The sequence below is a fragment of the Sorex fumeus genome, unplaced genomic scaffold, assembly GCF_029834395.1.
Source record: "Sorex fumeus unplaced genomic scaffold, SorFum_2.1 ptg000078l, whole genome shotgun sequence".
Taxonomy (NCBI): domain Eukaryota; kingdom Metazoa; phylum Chordata; class Mammalia; order Eulipotyphla; family Soricidae; genus Sorex; species Sorex fumeus.
The window spans coordinates 2,117,945-2,137,707 of NW_026606135.1; the positions used below are offsets into that span (position 1 = coordinate 2,117,945).

The 19,763-nt window shown below is 42.9% G+C and overlaps 1 protein-coding gene across 2 annotated transcripts in view; it reads right to left on the bottom strand.

Annotated features, from left to right (window-relative positions):
* GRID1 (glutamate ionotropic receptor delta type subunit 1) overlaps nt 1–19,763 on the bottom strand; it is a 754,440-nt gene that overhangs the window by 240,998 nt on the left and 493,679 nt on the right. For both annotated transcript variants that reach the window (XM_056130373.1, XM_056130374.1), the window contains exon 6: nt 15,506–15,676. In XM_056130373.1, the coding sequence (XP_055986348.1) occupies nt 15,506–15,676 (171 nt within the window). The remainder of the gene's footprint in view (nt 1–15,505; nt 15,677–19,763) is intronic.

The following is a 19,763-nucleotide window of genomic DNA, read 5'->3' on the forward strand; positions in this document are numbered from 1 at the left end:
CCACACCCCTCTCTTGACATCAACGATCACTTCTTTGTAGAATAGTGAGATCCTGGTAGTGAATCCGCAATACAGCTCACGGAGGATCCTGATGTATTGGGCTTGAATGCCCTGATTGGCTAGGGCTTCAATGACCGCTTCCGTCTCAACAGAATCAAAGGCCTTCTTTAAATCAATGAACGTTAAGCAGAGCGGCATCTTGAACTCCCGAGAAACCTCAATGAGCTTGGTTACCGTGTGGATATGGTCGATGGTGCTGAATCCTTTGCGGAACCCTGCTTGCTCGCATGGTTGTCCTTCATCTAGTGTTCTGCCAATCCTATTCAGGATGACTCAAGTGAACAGCTTGTAGATGACAGACAATAGGCAGATCGGGCGATAGTTGCCAATGTCATGGATGTCTCCCTTCTTGAACAGTAGTACGGTCCTGCTGGTTTTCCATTGGGACGGAACCTTGCATTCAGACAGGTAGCGAGTGAAGAGCCGAGCCAGTGTATTGATGAGTACTGACGGCAGGTTCTTCAGGTGTTCAGGTCTGACCTTGTCTGGGCCGGGTGCTGTTTGCTTCTTTACCAACGAAATGGCGTGTCGGATTTCGGAAGGGAGAACGTTAGGAACGACATACCCATCCTGTGGAATTTGGTATGTCGGCAAGTGGACATGGCTATCGAAGAGATTTGAATAGAAGTCATGGATAATCTTCTCCATTGCCGTTCTGGAGGATGTGATGGATCCATCAGGACGTCGGAGGGCAGTCATCTTGGTCTTATAGTTGGCAAAGGACAGGCGGGCGTTACGAATACTTTTCCCGGCTTCTGCTGCATCTATCAGTACTTCTGCTCTTCTCTCTTTGAGGTCTTCCTTGATCGCATCTCTGCACTGCTTTGCAAGCTCGGACGTTAGCTTGCGGTTGCCTGAGGCATGCGCCAAACCACGCTGGCGAATTAGCTCAAGAGTTTTTGAAGATAGGCGACTTTTTGTGGCTATCTCTCTCTTGGCTTTCCTCGCACATTCATGGAGGTGCTGAACCAGTCGATCGTATTCCTCGTCAATGTTGTCAACAATGGCATCTTCCCATGTTGCCGCAATAGTACCAAAGAGTTCCCAGTTGGTGGTCATTCTGGGAGTTCTCTTTTTGAACTTTGCAGCCCTTTCGCCCCGCTCTGTGAAGTAGAATTTTGCACGAAGGAGACGGTGGTCTGATCCCGTTCGAAATTTTGGGACAACAGCGACATCAGTCAGGCAAAACCGTCGATTGAATATGATGTGGTCTATTTCGTTGTGGAATCGTCCACCGGGAGACTCCCATGTCCATCGTTTAGATTCTGCCTTCTGGAACTGTGAGTTACCATGAATGGTCTTGGTCGACATGATGAACTCAGACAGTCTCTCACCCTGTTCGTTCCATTCTAGGCCATGGGTCCCGATGTGAAGTTCTTCAGCTGATCTTCTCGGTCCTATCTTGGCATTAAAATCACCCACAATGATCTTGTAGAAGGTGTGGTCTTCTTTATAGAACTTCTCTAGCTCCATGTAGAACTTCTCGATTTCTCTTTCATCATAATGAGATGTTGGTGCGTAGACAACGAAGATAGAAACTGCAGGCAGTGAGCCACATCTATTCAAATGTAAACGTCCGATTTGGGTTGTTAGGCATTCGAATGAATCAATGCTCTTGGCCAAGTTTGTGTTGACAAGGACACCGACGCCTCCAACACCTCTTTTATCGCATGTTCCGAGGAACAATTCTTCTCCGGTGTCGAAAACGGCATGGTGAGATTCGTGCCTTCTTGTCTCGGTCAGACCAATGATGTCGTACTTGATCATTCGCACTTGTACCATCAGGTCCTCAATGGATGCATCTGATGCTAGTGTACGTGCATTGAAAGTACAGACGATCATTTTTGTCTTCCTTCGTTGTGGCAGCCTAGGTCGGCCTTGAGATTTTGTCGGCCTCTCCTTTCTCATCCTTCTCAGTGCTGCCATGTCGGTGAAGCCTTCAGGGTCAGGTGAATGAGACCAGTTGTAGTTACTGGTTTTGGCATATCGAATACACAGCGGATAGCTTGCCAGGCTCTTCCGTGTGGGCGGAATACTCTCGGTAGCTTGCCAGTCTTTCCGAGAGGTATAGAGGCTTTTGGGGTGACCTCTAATCACCCTTGTAGGTGTTACCATATTTGAACCCTATCAAATATGGTACGACAATTCCAGAAGATGGGTATTTAGTGTCTTATGATGTGTCCGGAAAGCGTCCTGGAGTGTGGCGACGGCTGGGTAGTGAAAGTAGTGTCGAGAGTGGAAATCTGCCAGTGGGGTATTTATCTGGGTAGGGTGGGTCTCCTGTGCACAATTCGATCCCTGGGTGGTTGATGGAAGCAGACAGGGAGGGGTAGGGTGGGGCTCCTGATTAGAATCCCTTTGTCACCTGTGGTGGTGGGAGCAAGCAGAGAAGCTCTGTCCCTGGGTCCGCTGAGCCTGGAGTCCAAGGTCTCGGAGAGTTCCACTTATCTTGTTCTGTGGGTCTTCAGTTGTGCGTGGGTCTCGGCCGGAGCTGCCGCGCGGGTCCGCAAAGCGTCCTGGAGTGTGGCGACGGCTGGGTAGTGGAAGTAGTGTCAAGAGTGGAAATCTGCCAGTGGGGTATTTATCTGGGTAGGGTGGGTCTCCTGTGCACAATTCGATCCCTGGGTGGTTGATGGAAGCAGACAGGGAGGGGTAGGGTGGGGCTCCTGATTAGAATCCCTTTGTCACCTGTGGTGGTGGGAGCAAGCAGAGAAGCTCTGTCCCTGGGTCCGCTGAGCCTGGAGTCCAAGGTCTCGGAGAGTACAAGTGGTACTACATGGAAAGTATCATGTTAAACAAAATGACTCAGAAAGAAAGGGATAGACATAGAAAGATTGCATTCATCTGGGGAACATAAAGTTACAAAATAGGAGACTAACACCCAAGAATGGCCGAGATTAGTACCAGGAATTTTACTCCATGGTTTAGAGGCCAACCACACAAGCTAGGGGAAAAGGGAGCTCAGATAGAGAAGGGAACACCAAATAAAGGTGTTGGGAGGATCCTCTCAGGATGGGAGAAGCATGCTGAAAGTAGACTATAGACTAAACATGATTGCCACCCATTGCCTCTTTTGCAAACCACAACACCCAATAAGAGAGAGAGAACAAAAGGGAATGCCCTGCCACAGAGGCAGGGTGGGATCGGGGGAGTGGGGGGGTGGGAGGGATACTGGAATCCGTGGTGGTGGGAAATGAGCACTGGTGGAGGGATGGGTATTTGATCATTGTATAATTGAAACCCAAGCACAAAAATGTGTAAGTCTGCATCTGTACCTCATGATGTCTCACTATTAAAAAATTTTTAATATAAAAAATATATAAAAAAATTTAAATTAAAAACAAAAAAGTGCAAAAAAGAAGAGGAAATAAAGGACCAAAGGCATATCCTGATTTCAAAGTGTGCAAGCTGAGAGTCTCCCCAGGGAGTTCCCTCCACAAGGTCTGAACAACAGTTTGGAGACCATTATAACTATTGTACTGTAGCACTGTCCTCCCATTGTTCACCAATTTGCTCGAGTGGTAACGTCTCCATTGTGAGACTTGTTGTTACTTTTTTGGCATATCGAATACTCCACAGGGATCTTTCCAGGCTCTGCCATGTGGGAGGGATACTCTCGGTAGCTTGCTGGGCTCTACGAGAGGAACAGAGGAATTGGACCCCGGTTGGCCATGTGCAAGGCAAATGCCCTACCAGCTGTGCTATAGCTCCGCCCATATTTGGAGATTATTAGTGAAATGAATTTGTATTTGCCAACATCACTCATACATGCCCCTGGTCTGAAAGATTATTCCACAATTCCCTTGGTCTGAAAGATCTTCAAGAATAAGGACTGGATGTATTTGGCTTCTGCATTATGTGGGTCAGAAGACTAATCAAAAATCAGCCCTGACATCCAGATAGAAAAGGAAGAAGCCAAGCTCTCACTATTTGCAGAATTACGTGGTACTAAACTTAGAAAATCCTCAAGAATCTACAAAAAAACTCCTAGAAACAATAGCTTTATATATATATGTATATATGTGTATATGTGTATATATATATGCAGATTACAAAATCAATACAAAAAATATTCACTACTTTTTCTATATACAAATAATGAGAAAGAAGAAAGACATATTTAAAAAACAATCCTGATCACAATTGTGCCTGAGAAAATCAAGTACCTCGGAATCAGCTTAATTGAAGAGGTAAAGGACCTATACAAAGAAAACTACAAAACACTACTTCAGGAAAATAAAAGGGGACCTCAGGAAATGGAGATGCATCCCCTTGTCATGTATTGAAAGGACTAACACCATCAAAATGGCAATAATCACCAAAGCATTGCACAGATTTAATGTGGTCCCTATGAGGATACCCATGATATCTTTTAAGGAAATAGACAAAACACTCCTGAAACTCATATGGAACAATAAAATCCCATGAAAAGCTAAAGCCATCATTGGAACAAAGAAGATGGGAGGCATCACCTTCCTCAACTTCAAACTGTACTAATTAAAACAGTATGGTATTGAAACAGAGACAGACCAGCAGACCAATGGAATAGAGTTGAATATACTGACACAGACCCTTAAATAAATGATCATCTAATCTTTGATAAATAAGCAGGGAATGTGAAGTGGAGCAAGGAAAGTCTCTTCAACAATAGGTGCTGAGAAACCTGGATAGATACTTGAAAGAAAAAAATGAACTTAGACCTCTGTCTAATGCCAGGCACAAAAGTCAGATCAAAATAGATTAAAGACCTCAATATCAGACCTCAATCCATAAGATACATGGAGGAAAATGTAGGCAGAACCCTTTATAACACTGAAGCAAAAAGTATTTTTAAAGATGAAACACCACTGATCAAGTATGTGGAAGCAAAAACAAACAAATGGGACTACATTAAACTAGGAAGATTCCGCAACTCAAAAGCAATGGTGACCAAGATACAGAGACAGCCCACACAATGGGAAAACTTATTTACCCAATACCCATCAGATAAGAGGCTGCTAATATATTATATATATATATATATATATATATATATATATATATTCTGCACTGGCAGAATTTTACAAGGGAAAAACCTCCAATGCCATCAAAAATAGGGAGAAGAAATGAACAAAAATTTCCTCAAGAAAGAAATACAAATGGTCAAAAGGCAGGTGAAAAGATGCTCTACATTGCTAATGAATCAGGGATATGCAAATCAAAAAAACAATGAGATATCATTTCACACCACAGAGACTGGCACACACCAAAAAAGAACAAGAACAACCAGTGCTGGTGGCAGATGTAGGGAGAAAGAGACTCTCATTCATTGTTTGTGGGCATGCTGACTGGTACAGCCTTTGTGGAAAACAATATGAGCATTCCTCAAAAAACTAGAAATTAAGCTTCTATATGACCAGCAATATCACTTCTGGGAATATACCCCCAGGGTGCAAAACCACACAGCAAAAATGACATCTGCACCTCCATGTTCATTGCAGCACTGTTCATAATAGCCAGAATATGATAAGAGATGACTGGTTAAAGAAACTTTGGTACATCTACATAAAGGAATACTATACAGCTGTTAAAAAAAGTAAGTCATTACATTTTATTATAAATGGATGGACATGAAGAGTACCATGCTGAGTGAAATAAGTCAGAATGAGGGGAACAGAAATAGAATGACTGCACTCCTTTGTGAGATATAAAAAGCATAGTATAAGACTAACACCCAAGGACAGTAGAAACAAAGGCCCAGATGATTGGTCCACAGTTGGAAGCCTGTCTAAAGGGCTGGGGGAGAGGGCAGTTGGTATAGAGAAGGGATGCTTATGACAATGATGGTTGGAAGGGATTACTCTGGATGGGAGATGTGTGCTGAAAGTGGGTCAAGGACCAAACATGAAAGCCCCTCAGTATCTGTATTGCAAACCAAAATTCCCAAAAGAAGAGAGAGAGAGAGAGAGAGAGAGAGAGAGAGAGAGAGAGAGAGAGAGAGAGAGAGAAGGTGCCTGACATAGAGGCAGGCTGGCGCTGGCATGGGGCTAGGGATGGATACTGTGGATACTGATTGTAGGAAATGTACACTGGTGGAGGGATAGGTGTTGGAACATTGTATGACTGAAACTCGACCATAAAAGCTTAGTAACTGTATCTCATGAGTATTCAATTTTTTAAAATTAGAAAAAAATAAATAAACTTATTTTGCCTGAACTCTTAAAAAAGGTAACCTCTGAACATTATACTTGTAAACTCACCTGAAATCTGCTGCCTGGGCAGATCTATAGCCCTGGGAAACTCCTTGTCTGTGTTCTCCCACTTGCTGCCTGCCACTTGCCCAGGCATGAGGTTTCAGTCCTAGAAGAGTTTCAGGATGTTCTTTCTAGGTCCCCTCACAGAGACACAGTGTGGCATGCTGTCCTTATATGTCCCCAGAGTGTTGGTGGTCCCTGGTCACCCAATCTCGTCTCAGCTTATACTCCACGTGGTTGTCTTCATAGATGCGTGTTCTGACCCTTCACCTCCCCAAAGACACCATCCTGTGTCTCTGGAGAGGACCCTTACAGCTGCTGTCCTCTCCACAGACACTGATTGTTCTTGCCTCTCTCCACTTGCCATCTGCACACTGATCGCTACTCTCTGGGCTTTGGGCCTTCACTGTTCTCCCTAACTGCAACATGCTACAAAATGGAAATAAAAACCCACATCTTATGTTATTTTATATTCCACAAATGAGAGCAGTCATTCTATGTCTGTCCTTCTCTTTCTGACCCATTTAATTTAGCATGATACTCTCCATGTCTATCCATCTATAAGCAAATTTCATTACTTCATCTTTCTTTAACAGCTGTATAGTATTCCATTGTGTAGGTGTGCCAGTTTCTTTAACCAGTCATCTGTTCTCAGGCACTTGGGTTGTTTTGAGACTAACACTCAAGGACAATGGCAAGAAGGACCAGTAAGGTTGTTCCATGGTCAGAAGCCTGCCTCATGAAAGAAAAGGCGGGTGGGGGGGGGGGGGGGAGAAGGCAGCTGGAATAGAGAAGGGATCACTAAGTCAAAGATGGTTGGAGGGATCGCTCGGGACAAGAGATGTGTGCTGAAAATAGATAAAGGACCAAACATGATGGCCTCTCAGTATCTGTATTGCAAACCATAATGCCCAAAATATAGAAAGAGTAAGAGGGAAATTGTCTGTAATAGAAGGGGAGAGGGATGAGGGGGGAGGAGAATACTGGAAATATTGGTGGTGGAAAATATACACTAGTGGAGGGATTGGTGTTCGATCTTTGTATGACTGAAACTCAAACATGAAAGCTTTGTAACTGTATCTCACAATGATTCAATAGGGAAAAAAAACATTTATCTGCACTTGGTGAGCATAAAGGGCGAAAGCATCATGGGGCATCTCACACAGTACTGGCACATATTCAGTGTTCCACGAGTGTTTGTAGGATTACTGAATACTGAATGAACCCATTCGAATCCATTTTCAGAGGAAGACACACAAGCAAAGAGATGCCAAGTCTTTTGTGCAGAGGAAGTCCCTGAGAATGAGTGACCATAGGTAGAACCCATGCTGGAGAAGAGCAAAGGAGCTCCAGCGATGCAGTCTATGTGATTCTGTCCATCTGCGTTCAGATTCCATACATGGGGGTTGAGGGGGGTTGCTTACAAGGCTTGCACTTCCAATGTCTGTCACCTCGGCCAGCACTGTGTCTCAGAAGAAAAATGACACATCTCTGGGGTGCCAAAGAGAAAATTCAGTTGCAAGCTCTGTTTAAGGCCTGCAGTTCTTGAGAAACCCAGGCAGACACTCCTGGTTGCTAGATAATTAAAGACCAATTACATGAAGTCAACCAAGGAACAGGGAAGGAGAAAAAACAGATTTTATTTTTAAAGAGTTAGCACCAGAATTCCCATTGCATCAGTAACTATATTGTATTTAGGAAAATACCTATGTCAGCAGGAGCAAAGGCTACTAGCGCGGTGGTTAAATTGATCTTCATGAGAAAATGAGGAGAATTAACTTTGGAGTCAAAATCCAGAGGAAGAAAATAAAGAGGGTGGAGTATGAATGAGGAAGACAGCAAAATGGAAAGGAAGGGGGACTTGGGAAGAGAAGGGAGGAGGCAGGAAACAGTCTACACCCGGGAGGGAGCTTAGAACAAAACAAACAAATATCCCCCCCCCATGTGGCCCCTCCTCCCCCATTATGTGTGAGAACATTCCTGAAGCTTGGAAAGACACTTGCTTTCCATCTGAGTGAGCACCAGGTAGAGTGTAGACAGCTCCGTCAAAACTCTGGATGATCTGTTTATTTACTGACTCCCTAGAAGCAGGATTAGGCCAGAAGCAATGCAAATAGAAGCCCCCCCCCCCTCCCCGTGAGATGTGCTGAGCTCTACAGGCACGCTGCCACGTGCCTCCAATCCGATCTGAACACAGCAGACTGAGACCTGTGTCCACATCCAGGACACCATCCTGCCCTGCAGCTGGCTGTCAGCCCTCCCAGTGTTCTGGACTCTACCTATCATAAATCTAAGAGTTTAAGCAAGTTGCATCAAGGTGCTCTAGCTTTGCCTCTGTTCTACTTGATGGGCCCCAGGAACTGTCGTGTATCCATATTAGCATGGTAAGAATCATCCTTGAAGACAAAGGAAGATGAATGGAGGGGTGGGGGCGGGGGCTGGAGCCCCGTGGCCAGCTGCACCTTGCCAACAAACTATTATCGGCCAACTCCAAAGTTCGAAGCAAGGGAAATGTTTTCATTAAGAAAAGCTGCATTTCCTCCCAGCTTCTCAAGAGCCCCGCTCCCTCTTCCCTCCATCATTAATCAAGCCAGCAGACTTTTCGGGAAGACCTGACAGAGGCAGACAGTGAGAGCTGACCTTTGACCAGCTCCTCAGACAGGCTGTGCTCATCCAGCAAAAACAGACAAGCCAGTGGGCAGAGGGTTCAGCTGGGGGACAAGCTGATGCCCAGATGTCGCAGCTTGAGAAATCTATTTCCAGGCGAGGCCTCAACGCCAAACTGCCACCAGCCTACCTGTCCCAGAGGAAGGGCGCCCCTGCCAGAGGAGGGAGATGATGGAGGCAGAGAGCAGAAGGGAAGGACGAATGGATGGGAGTTAGGCTCACCCCTTACCCTGGTGGGAGGGCGTAGAGAGTCAAGTGGGTCATTTGTGCAAACCTGAGGCCGGCACTCTGGACTCCAAATGCCACCTACTGCCAGAAATGCATGAGAGGCCCATGGGGAGATTACCTATGCCACTATCTCTGAAAAAGGCACTGAACTTTGCTTATAAATGGATAAATGTGGAGAGTATCATGTTAAGTGAAATGAGTCAGAAAGAGAGGGACGGACATAAAAGGACTGCACTCATTTGTGGAGTATAAAACAACATAACATGAGGCTGACACCTAAGCATAGTAGATATATGGGACTAAAGATTGCTCCACAGTTGGAAGCCTGGCTCATGAGCAAAGGGGAGAAGACAGCTGGAATAGAGAAGAGATCACTAAGAAAAAGATGGCTGGAGGAATTGATCGGGATGGGAGAGGTGTGCAGAAAGTAGATAAAGGACCAAACATGATGGCCTCTTGGTGTCTGTATTGCAAACCATAAGGCCCAAAAGTAGAGAGAGATTATGGGGAATAATGTCTGTCATGGAGGCAGGGGAGGGCCGGAAAGGGGGTGTATACTGGGAATATTGGTGGTGGGGGATGTGCACTGGTGGAGGGATGGGTGTTTGATCATTGTGTGATTGTAACCCAAACATGAAAGCTTGTAACTATCTCACGGTGATTCAATAATTTTTTTTTTAAAAAGTGTTCTAAAAAAAAGGCACTGGGGGCCCTGAGGCCCCACATTAGTTGCTAACAGTATCGTCCAGGTCAACCGAAACAGCTGGCCCAGGGAAGAGAATAAACCCTAGAGTTGTGTGGGGATGGCAGAGGGTGGAGATTAAATGCTCAATTCTCAGTGTTCATGGAGGAGTGGGGGAAGCTGAGGTCTTCCTTGCATCAAGTCATCAACAATTTTAAATGGGTCAAAGAAGAGAAAAGCTGACCTGGGGGGAGGTATTAAGAGACTAATACCACCTTTGCTCCCCCAGCTCATTCCAGGATCAGGCTCCACAGTGACCAGACCGCAGGGCTTTTGTCATTTGCCTGGCCCATACCCTCCACTTTGGAAACACATCTGAATCAAAATGGGAAGCAATGTGACAGCATGTCTGTTACTTACACTGCAGCCCTGAAGACACTGGGTGTGTAGGATATTCTCCACTGAGCTGTGAAATCTTAGCAGAGTCTTGGGATTCTCGGGGACTGGTTATCACTTTTATTACTGGCTGAGTCAGACAAGCCCTAAACTAACTTGTCAAGAAAACAAGGAGGAGAAACATCCAAATAAGACAGTGCTTTGTAAGGAAAATAAACAACAGCACTGCACACTAGCTTTCGGAGCCACTAAGAAACCACTTATTTAGGTATTTTTCTTCCAAGGAACTTTCTTGTATTAAGTAGGAACCAAATTGATTTGCTATAATAGTGCTTGGCTGGTTACAGAGTACAGAAAGCCCTGACCATGGGCCTAATAGAAGAAGATGGAGTTTCTGGGACCAGCTCGTGGAGAAGCTGAAAGATGGATGATCGTGTAAAATATCCCTGCTCTTGATGGTCCTCATGAAAACTTCTAAGCCAGAATTATCATCCCAAGAGCATCCATCTGAGGGAGGAACTAAAATGGGACTTGAGAGCTCCATTTTGAAAAGGATTTTCATTAATTTCATCAAGACAAAGTTAATAATCCATGGCATAAATGCTTTTTTTTTCTTGAGTTGGTTGTTCTAAACATGTTAGAGTCTTCTCAATAAATCTCACAGCTAGAGGCTAGTAGAAATTAGTTTGCCTTCTACACTGTCATTAAGAAAGAAAGAAGTGGTAATAGCTGCTAAGGAAACTTGGGAAGAATCACTTGTAAATGAGATGTATCTACAAGCTGCCCGAATGGTTGTTGGCGGGGAATGAGTAAATAAATTCACATTTCCCTCTTCTCATACCCCTGACCAGGGAAGTAGATGCAACACAGAGAGATAGAAATTCCTTTAATAAAGCATTTTATTTATAGATATAGAATGAGGCTTCAAAGATAGTTTAACTTGTGTTAACACTTACATTCTGAACAAAACCACTCCATCCATCTTTATTGAGGGTCTCTTGGAGTGAGCAAGTTTTGTATGAGGAGCTAAGTGGGTCTTAAAGACAAGGCCTCTCTCCTCTCTCACACAGGCAGTTCTGATTAAGTGCCCGCAGGAATGCAGTGGACAGTAAGTGGTACATGAAATCCATGATAAAGGGCTGGACAGATGGGAAATGCACTCCCACCTGCTGTGATGAGAGCATGCTCAGAATACACTATATGCTCGGCATACACTATAACCCTATAACACAGCCCCCTGCCAAAATGAGGTCATGTTCAGTCTTTCTGTGAAAACCAAGAACACACCTGGCCATCTCCTCCATAATGCCACTCTCACTAGCTCAGCCTTGATCTAATTGTTTTCTGTTTTCTAATTGTGATCTGCTCTCTCATATAACTTCTACTATGATTTTAAAGGGTGGGTAATATTCTAACCATCAGTTTAAAGAAAAGGAAAATGAGGCAAGCAGTAATAATAAAAATCAATAACTAACAACAAGATTATTGAGATGCAAACCCAGGCACACTGACTGCTGTAGTGGTGCTGTTTCAATGACAACGACTACTGCTCCTACTTGTAGTAGTACTGCTTCTATGACTACTATGCTATTGCTACTGCTACTATTTCTGCAAGTACTATGACAACTGTTATAACTTCTGTAACTGCTGCTTCAGTTAATACTCCCTCTACAGATACTATTGCTGAAGCTATTCTCACTTCTACTGCTGCTATAACCTCTACTATCTAATACTGATTCTACTGCTGTTGCAACAGCTGTAGTTACTACGGCCACAAATACTGCTGCTACCACTATTCCTATTACTCCTGCTACTACTATTATTATGGCTACTAATACCAATGCAGTTTACTACTATCTCTACAAGATACCTGTGACATCTCTCTCAAATCTTGCTCTGTAGTGCTGGTCTCAGTGATAAAGAGGTAGGTGATGTAACCAGATCTCTAGGGCTGAAACTGCATTCACCACAGCTAATGCCTAATCACACACCACATGAGACAGGGCTTTGGCTCATCCTCTTCTTCAGCATGTGTCATTTGAAAGTGCCTGTACTGGATTCCCATCAATTACATGAGACACCCATCTTGCTTGCCCTCCAGGACAGATGCTTTGCCTCCAGCATGTTTAATATGGGACCAAAGAGCCCACTGCACCTTGCAGTTCAAGTGAGTAACTACAGGTCTTGACAAGAAGTGCTTCCCACTCTCCTCACCTCCAATACAAGAAGCACACATTTATGCAAAGGAAAAAGGTTCCTTCTCTGGTCTTCAAGTACAAAAGAAATGGTACAACTAAGAAAGACCTGGAACAAAATGGATGGGGGTAATAGCAGTGCAATGGTGGCATGTATTTAGAGAAGAGGAGAAGGTCCCTCAAGACAGAGAATCTGAGGAGACTTTCTAGGAAGTGGCGCTCTCCCATGATTTTTGCCCCGCAAAGAATAAAGGCCTCCCCCGCTATCTCCTGCCAAGGTCTGGAATGAATATAGGGATGGACAAATAGTGCTCCATCATTCACTCCAATTGCCTCTCTTGGAGGGTGGGAGTGACAAACACAGAGAGGAAGTATCAAGTACTTATCTTGCCCCCACTCTTCTTCCTAATTCCAGAGTGAAGAAGTAGGGAAATCAGAAGCATCCAAAATTTAAAATATTTCATCAAGTACCTTCACCCCAAATCTAGTAGTTCAAGGCTCTCAATCCATAAAGGATTTTTAAAAATATTCTATTCACCACTTTAAAGACACCCCCACCCCACCCCAGACAATCTGATGGTTTCCTGAAATAGTGGTCAAGGGGTGTGTGGGAGTTGTTCCAGCTATATTCATAGCATCTTCTATATTTCCTACCAACAAATAGTTATTTCTAGTTTAATCATCTCATTTTTTATCCAGCCACCCCAATATAAGAGTATAGGATATATTCAACTCTTTTCAAACTACATATAAGCTCAGCTTACTCTAGATATTCTAATGACCTCCCTCCCCCCAATGTGTATTGCCTGGTAAAGTGGCCTCCAAATGTCTTCATTTGGTGAAGTCATGTTTGGATGGCACATACAGCCTATCTCTGTGCTGAATCTCTGAGTTTTGACTCCCTGTACCTGGTAAAGGGGTAGAAGGAGAAGAAGAAGGTAAAACTAGTTTAAAATACCAAATGGTAAATATATCCTATGCCAGACATAAAATTTTCAAAAACTCAACTGGGAGAAATTCCCTTCTGACACATGGTTTCTACTGAACACTAAATGAAAGTTTGCCTGCACAAGATCTCTCTACTGCAGAAGTGGATCACCCAATAGTCACCCAATAGTCACCCAATAGTCTCTAGCCAGTTTCATTGTTAATTCAAACATTTAGGAAGGAAACACTTTTTACAACAGGCACTGAAGCCCTCATCTTACTCTCAGGCTTCCAGAAAAATTAACACTTACACCAAGGGAATGACAGAACTGATAATTCTAGGATAACATGGTTTTGTCCTTCCTGCATAGCCTCAGGTAGTTTAGGTTTATTGGGTTGCTCCCATCACAGTGCTCCCATTCCTCTGTGTTTATTTGTAACTTCTTTCTTTGCACTATGTTGACTTGTAAATATTGTTTTTCTCTTTCCCTTAAGTCCTTTGCATAGTTTATTCAGAGCAATGTCCTTTTTGTATGGACACAAGAAGATAGTAAATGCTATGCTTTTGTAACATGGGAGTTTATTGACTCTCAGTAATATTTTCCTCCTGGGAATCTGCTCTCTAGACCTAAGCCTCAGCTGCCCTTACTTCAGGGAACCCCCAAAGGCAGAGTCCTAATGAGGGACTGAATGGAACCAGGGCAAGCGGTAAGCTGTGTGCTACCCTGGCATTGAGATGGGCCTGGCCAAAGTGCCACAATGCTTAACTATAAGTTAAGAACTTGGCCATGGACAAATGCTGTCATGATCCAAAAGGTAATAACTAGATTCGTACCCTGCTAGGGTTAGGAATGATTAATCTGGCCTGAACTCTGTAGTCTGAGTCTGTGGCAAGATGTTCCCAGGAGAGCTGCCCTACAAGCCTCAATGTATCTCTTACTGTGTCCATACAAAAATAACTAGTATTAAGATGTTGATACAGTTAATGGACTGAGGAAAGGAGAAAAACACCTTAAGAGGTATTTTGCCCCTGGGCAGTCAAGAAGGGCTTTGGAATACCCCTAGGTGATGTTTCTGCCCTTGAGCCTGGCAGTTGGGAAGGGCTTTCTTATGTTGATTTTGCTACCAGACTGGGTGCAGTGTAGGCCCAGAGTTCGGGGAGTTGGAGAGGGAGAGAGCTGGAGAGAGTGAGAAAGAGCAGGGCAGCTAGATGGAGTGTGGAGAGACTAGCAAGGGGGACACAGAGAAAAGGATGTAGAAGAAGAATACAGGGGCAGGCTCCTGGTGAGAACGTGCCCATGCTGAGAGATGGAGCATAGAGAGATGCGTGGGAGAGACAGGAGGAGACTGGAATGAGGAGCAGTGTGAGACTAGAATGGGAAGCTCAGAGACACTGGGGCAGGCGAGTGGGGAGAATGGAATTAACAGCATCTAATCAATCAACCGGCTTTACTCTCACTTCCTCCACTGTCTGCCCCATGGCCTGGGCCACCCTGGCTGGGGGAGTGGCCCAGACCCACCCAAATCCATGGGCAGCTAGGGGAAGAGCAGTCGGGGACTCCCTGGCCATCCCTATGTGTTTATTATCTTTTATACAGATAATAAACACATAAAACATCTGTTTTGGAAGGAACGGAGCAGGCAGGGACAGTGATGATCTGCCCTTTCTATCCAGCTTGGACTCTGGCACTGTACTAGTTGACCTAAGCAGATGAGCAAGTTATATAAGACAATTTCCCTAAAGCCTCCATATTAATGTTATCCTTCAGGTACAAAAATATGACTCTCCACAGGAAGGCCCCAGCCCCAGCGCCACCAGATGAACCCATTCAAACAAAGCAGACATCACAGGGACATAGCAACAGGTATCTCTTTAATCCCTAAGCAACTAACTTTTAAATACAAGAGGCACCCAGTGAGTTAATATGCCTTGTCTGTAGACAACAGCATAATTGCCTAATAATCTGCTCAGAGGCAATGTCCAGTAGACTGGTTTCAATTTAAGCAAATTACTAATTAAAAGCAGGGCTCAGCTGGAGTTGAGGCATCTTACTGCTGTCTCAGGTCAAGGGCACGAGTGAGACTCCCTTCTGGCGGGAACTCAAGTGAGCACTGACCTGCAGCATCTGGAGGTAGCCCTCCTGGGGGTCGCAGAGCAGGGAGGAGATTCGGTGGTTGTTCCTCATACACTTCTGGTTGTCCTTTGCAGAGGGGAAGATTTGCCGGACTACGGTCATCCTGCCAAGGGCACTATGGACCAGATCCAAGATTTCTGGGTCGCTGATTTCCTGGGAAGATAACCAGACCCATGATTGGTAACCAGCAGATAACCCAGACCAATGGAATCTATGAACATCTATGTCTTCAAAAGACCTTGAAGAGAGCATCTTCACAGCCTGAATAACAAATGCCAAATGAGTTAAGGAATGGGACTCAGGATACATAGTTCATTAATTGCTTATTTATAATAATACTTGCTAGCAATACAATGCAAACAGGATTAATTCAAAATCTTCCCTGAGGGTCAGAAAAGATATCTGTAGCTAAATTATCAATACATTCACTTCTAAGAAGTAAAGTTCTTTCATGTTATCATGTTGTTATTTTGTTTGTTCTGTTTGTGTTTTTGTTTAGGGGCTACACTCAGTAGTGCTCAGGGCATACTCCTGGCTCTGCACTCAGGGATCATTCCTTGTGATCCCTTTAGGGGCTTGAGACTTTATAGGGTGCCAGGAATCGAACCCAAGTTGGTTGCATGCAAGATAATTGCCTTCCCTGCTGTATTATAATTCCAGACCCATAGGTCAAGTTCTTAAAAACCTGATCTATCTAATACCTGGGCCCGCTCGAGCAAATCGACGATCAAGGGGAGGGCAAAAATCTAATACCATGCTACATATTAACTGAAAATAAAGGTAGACTTTTCTGCTGAGAGCTATCTATCTGATTTAAACAAGGAAATAGAAGTCAGCTATTTTCACTGACAGCTCACTGATAGTTTCTGTTTCCTTGACATAGATGAACAAAAATAAGTTTCCTTAATGAGTTTCCTCTAACTCTGTGTAATTTAGAGGGCCTAACACAGTAAGTAGAGTGCCTGCCTTGCACATGGCCTGTCCAGGTTCAACCCCCTACATCCGATATGGTCCGCAAAGTTCTATCATGAACAATTACTAAGTCCTGAGACAAGAGTAATCCCTGAGCATTGCTAGGCATGACTCAAAAACAAAAACAAAAATCAGGTCGACTTTTCTTAAAGTTAAGATTTACATAGTGGGGCCAGGAAATAAAACGGTGGTTAGGGTGCATATCTAGCATACAGCCAACTTGGCTTCAACCCCTGGCATCACATGGTTCCATAAACGTCACAAGTTATGGTTCTGGAGGAGCCCAAGCACCACTAGGTGTGGTCCTGAAGGCTCCCAAACACTGCTGGGGTGCTCAGTATCACAATGCTTAAGCCCTTACAACAAATTGCCAGCCCGATTAGACAAGAATTGCTGATGGGAATCCTGGGCTTCCTGGGTACTACTTGGGAGGAAAAAAATAAAAATTTTACACATAAATTCTGAAAATATATTCATATATTTATTTACGTATTGTACACAATCTATCAAACATCTCCTCCATAGCTTGTTATGTGCTAAGCATGAGGAATACAATCATGAGTCAGACTTAATCTCATGGCAAGTCAAGGTCACTGTGGGATGAAGGTGCTGAATAATAATAAAATGAGGACATCTAGGAGAAAGGAAACCCATTTCCATATTAGACCATGTGCTAAGCTCTTTACATCCGTATCTTACTTGGTGCTCACAATAACCCTAGGCATTCTATGAGGTAGGTCATCCTAATTTTATCCCATTTAAAATGAACACTCAAGCATGGAAATAGCCTTAGAAAGCTATTAGAATGGAAGGCTTCCTAGCCACAGGGAAACTCTTTCCAGGATGTGGTTTCCATGGGGAAAAAGCACTTCAACTGAGCTAGAGCTAAAGGTCGGGGTAGTAGACTGCACCCTGTGGCATCCTGTTCTTGGAAGAGAAATCTATGATAGGCAGGGAGGTTGCCCTTCTGCAGGAGGCCATGGGGAGAGAAGGAGAAAGGAACAGGGGTCAAAGGCGGCAGTAGCATTGTGTTCAGGGCCAGATGCTGGTAGAGTAAGATCAGTAAAATGCACTAGAACACCCACACTAAGGGAGGGAGAAACCTTTGAAAGGTTTTAGGTACAAATGGACCCACAATCAGATTTACATTATGAAAAACCTCTGACAGCTATATAAAAACAGGATTTGAAAGGTAACAAATCACTCCATGGCTGGGAGCAACACAGGACCTATCAAAAAAAAAAATGAAATGTGTATGAAACAGTTTTAGAGAAGTGAGAAAGGCAAGTGATGAAAATTTCTGGTTCTTCTAATGTTTCTGAAAAATCATTAAATTGATGGCTGGTTGCAAGTCAGGATTTTCACTGTGAATAACTGTTTTAAAAGAATCTTGAGCCATCCTCCTAGTATGTATGATGGCACTGTAGCTTTCAAAGAGTTGGGTAAATGAAGCTAAGTTGGTTAGAAATATGTGATCAGAAATTTCAAAAATCACTAAACTAAAACAGAACGTGTTTAAGAAAAACCAGTCTATTTCAAGGATTTAACTAGGAGCCTGAAATGAGTGAGAAGATGGGTTGGCTGAAACCACATGCTAGATCTAGAAGAAGTAAGAAATTCAGAGTTGCCTCCTTTTATATATAAAGATTAATAGTTCCCAAGTATACTAAACATAAAAATTCTTAAAAATGACAAATTTCTATTACATACTGAAACAAGCTCAATGGTTTAATATTGTTTTGTGGCTAATGATGGTTACAGAAAGATGTATATTCACTTTCATAAATGTACACTATTGCATTGTATGACTCTTTAAAAATTTTTTTGTTTTGTTTCTGTACCTTGTTCAAAACTGGCCTTGCTCAGGGCTTACTTCTGGCTGTGTGCTCAGAGATCACCCATGGAAAGTTCAGAAGACCATATGTGGTGCCAGGGATTGAACCCAGTTCAGACACATGCAATGCAAGTACCATAGCCACTGTGGCCCCACAGTGGGTATATTCTGCACAATACATTTGCTTTATTGTTGATCACCATTTGAATTATTTTGCTATTATAAGCAAAGCATCTATGTACACTATATGGTTCATCAAGTGGCTATTTTTTCAGTCTTTAAAATGTGAAGCCAAAAAAGTGAACTTTCTTGTTTTCTGCAAGGAAGTTAGTTAATACTACAAACCTACACCCAAACATTGCATTAGCAAGTTATCATACACATGCAAACACACACACACACACACACACACACACACACACACAATCATTCATTTTCAAAGATTCCACTTCAATTTTTCACCAATGTGAAATTTGCTAGTGATGTTTTCAGAAATTTACAAACTTACAGGCATATCTTTCCATTGATCTTCATATGAATTTCTTGTGGCTTGGAAATGTACACTGTGTAGCTGACCTTTTCCAATGTGTTGAGCCTTGCTTTGTGTCCCATCATATGGTCAGTCTGCATAAATGTTTCGTGATTATTCATTGTCCAGTTGCTTATGGTTTTCCAGTACTGATCTATTTTTAGGCAATCAGGTAGGAAATTGTCTATTTCTCATTGTATTCAGCTAATATTTACAAAAATTCCACATGAAATTGAAATCTTTATTAGTTACACAAAGTTAGGCCATAACTTATTGCTGAATTTCTTTGAATTATGATCTAGACTATTTATAATAAATCTTGCCTTGAAGTCTGTCATGTCTGATATTAATACAGCAACACACGTTTTATTTAGGTTTTCATCTGCCTGTTCGAACTTTTTCCACTGCTTTGCTATCAATCTTTCTTTGTTTCACACTTTAGTTCGGGACACCTATAACAAAAAATAGCAGGCTTAGTTTACATTCTTCTTTAATTATTTTTGTGGTGCTGGGCATCAAACTCCAGTCAACTTTAACTCTTGGATATTTTAACCAATTTATATTGGATTCTGATTACATATTTGAATTGATTTCTATCATTATCTTACATATTTTTACTATTTTTTTCTTCTTTTGCTTCTTGGAAGCAATTTTCTATTACTATTTCTATTACATTACTCTCTTGGAGATTATATCTTCAAAATTATTATTTTATTAGTACTCTTAGATATTTCAATATGAGTTCTTAACAGAGTGTGAAGTTAATCAGTATTTTTACAGTATTCTTCAATAATTACTATCATTCTAATAACAATCTCTAGTGTTTTAATTCTTTCAGCCCTCCTATTGCACAGAATTGTCTTTGTTTTATACAGTCTAGCTGACCAATAGTTACCATTATATTT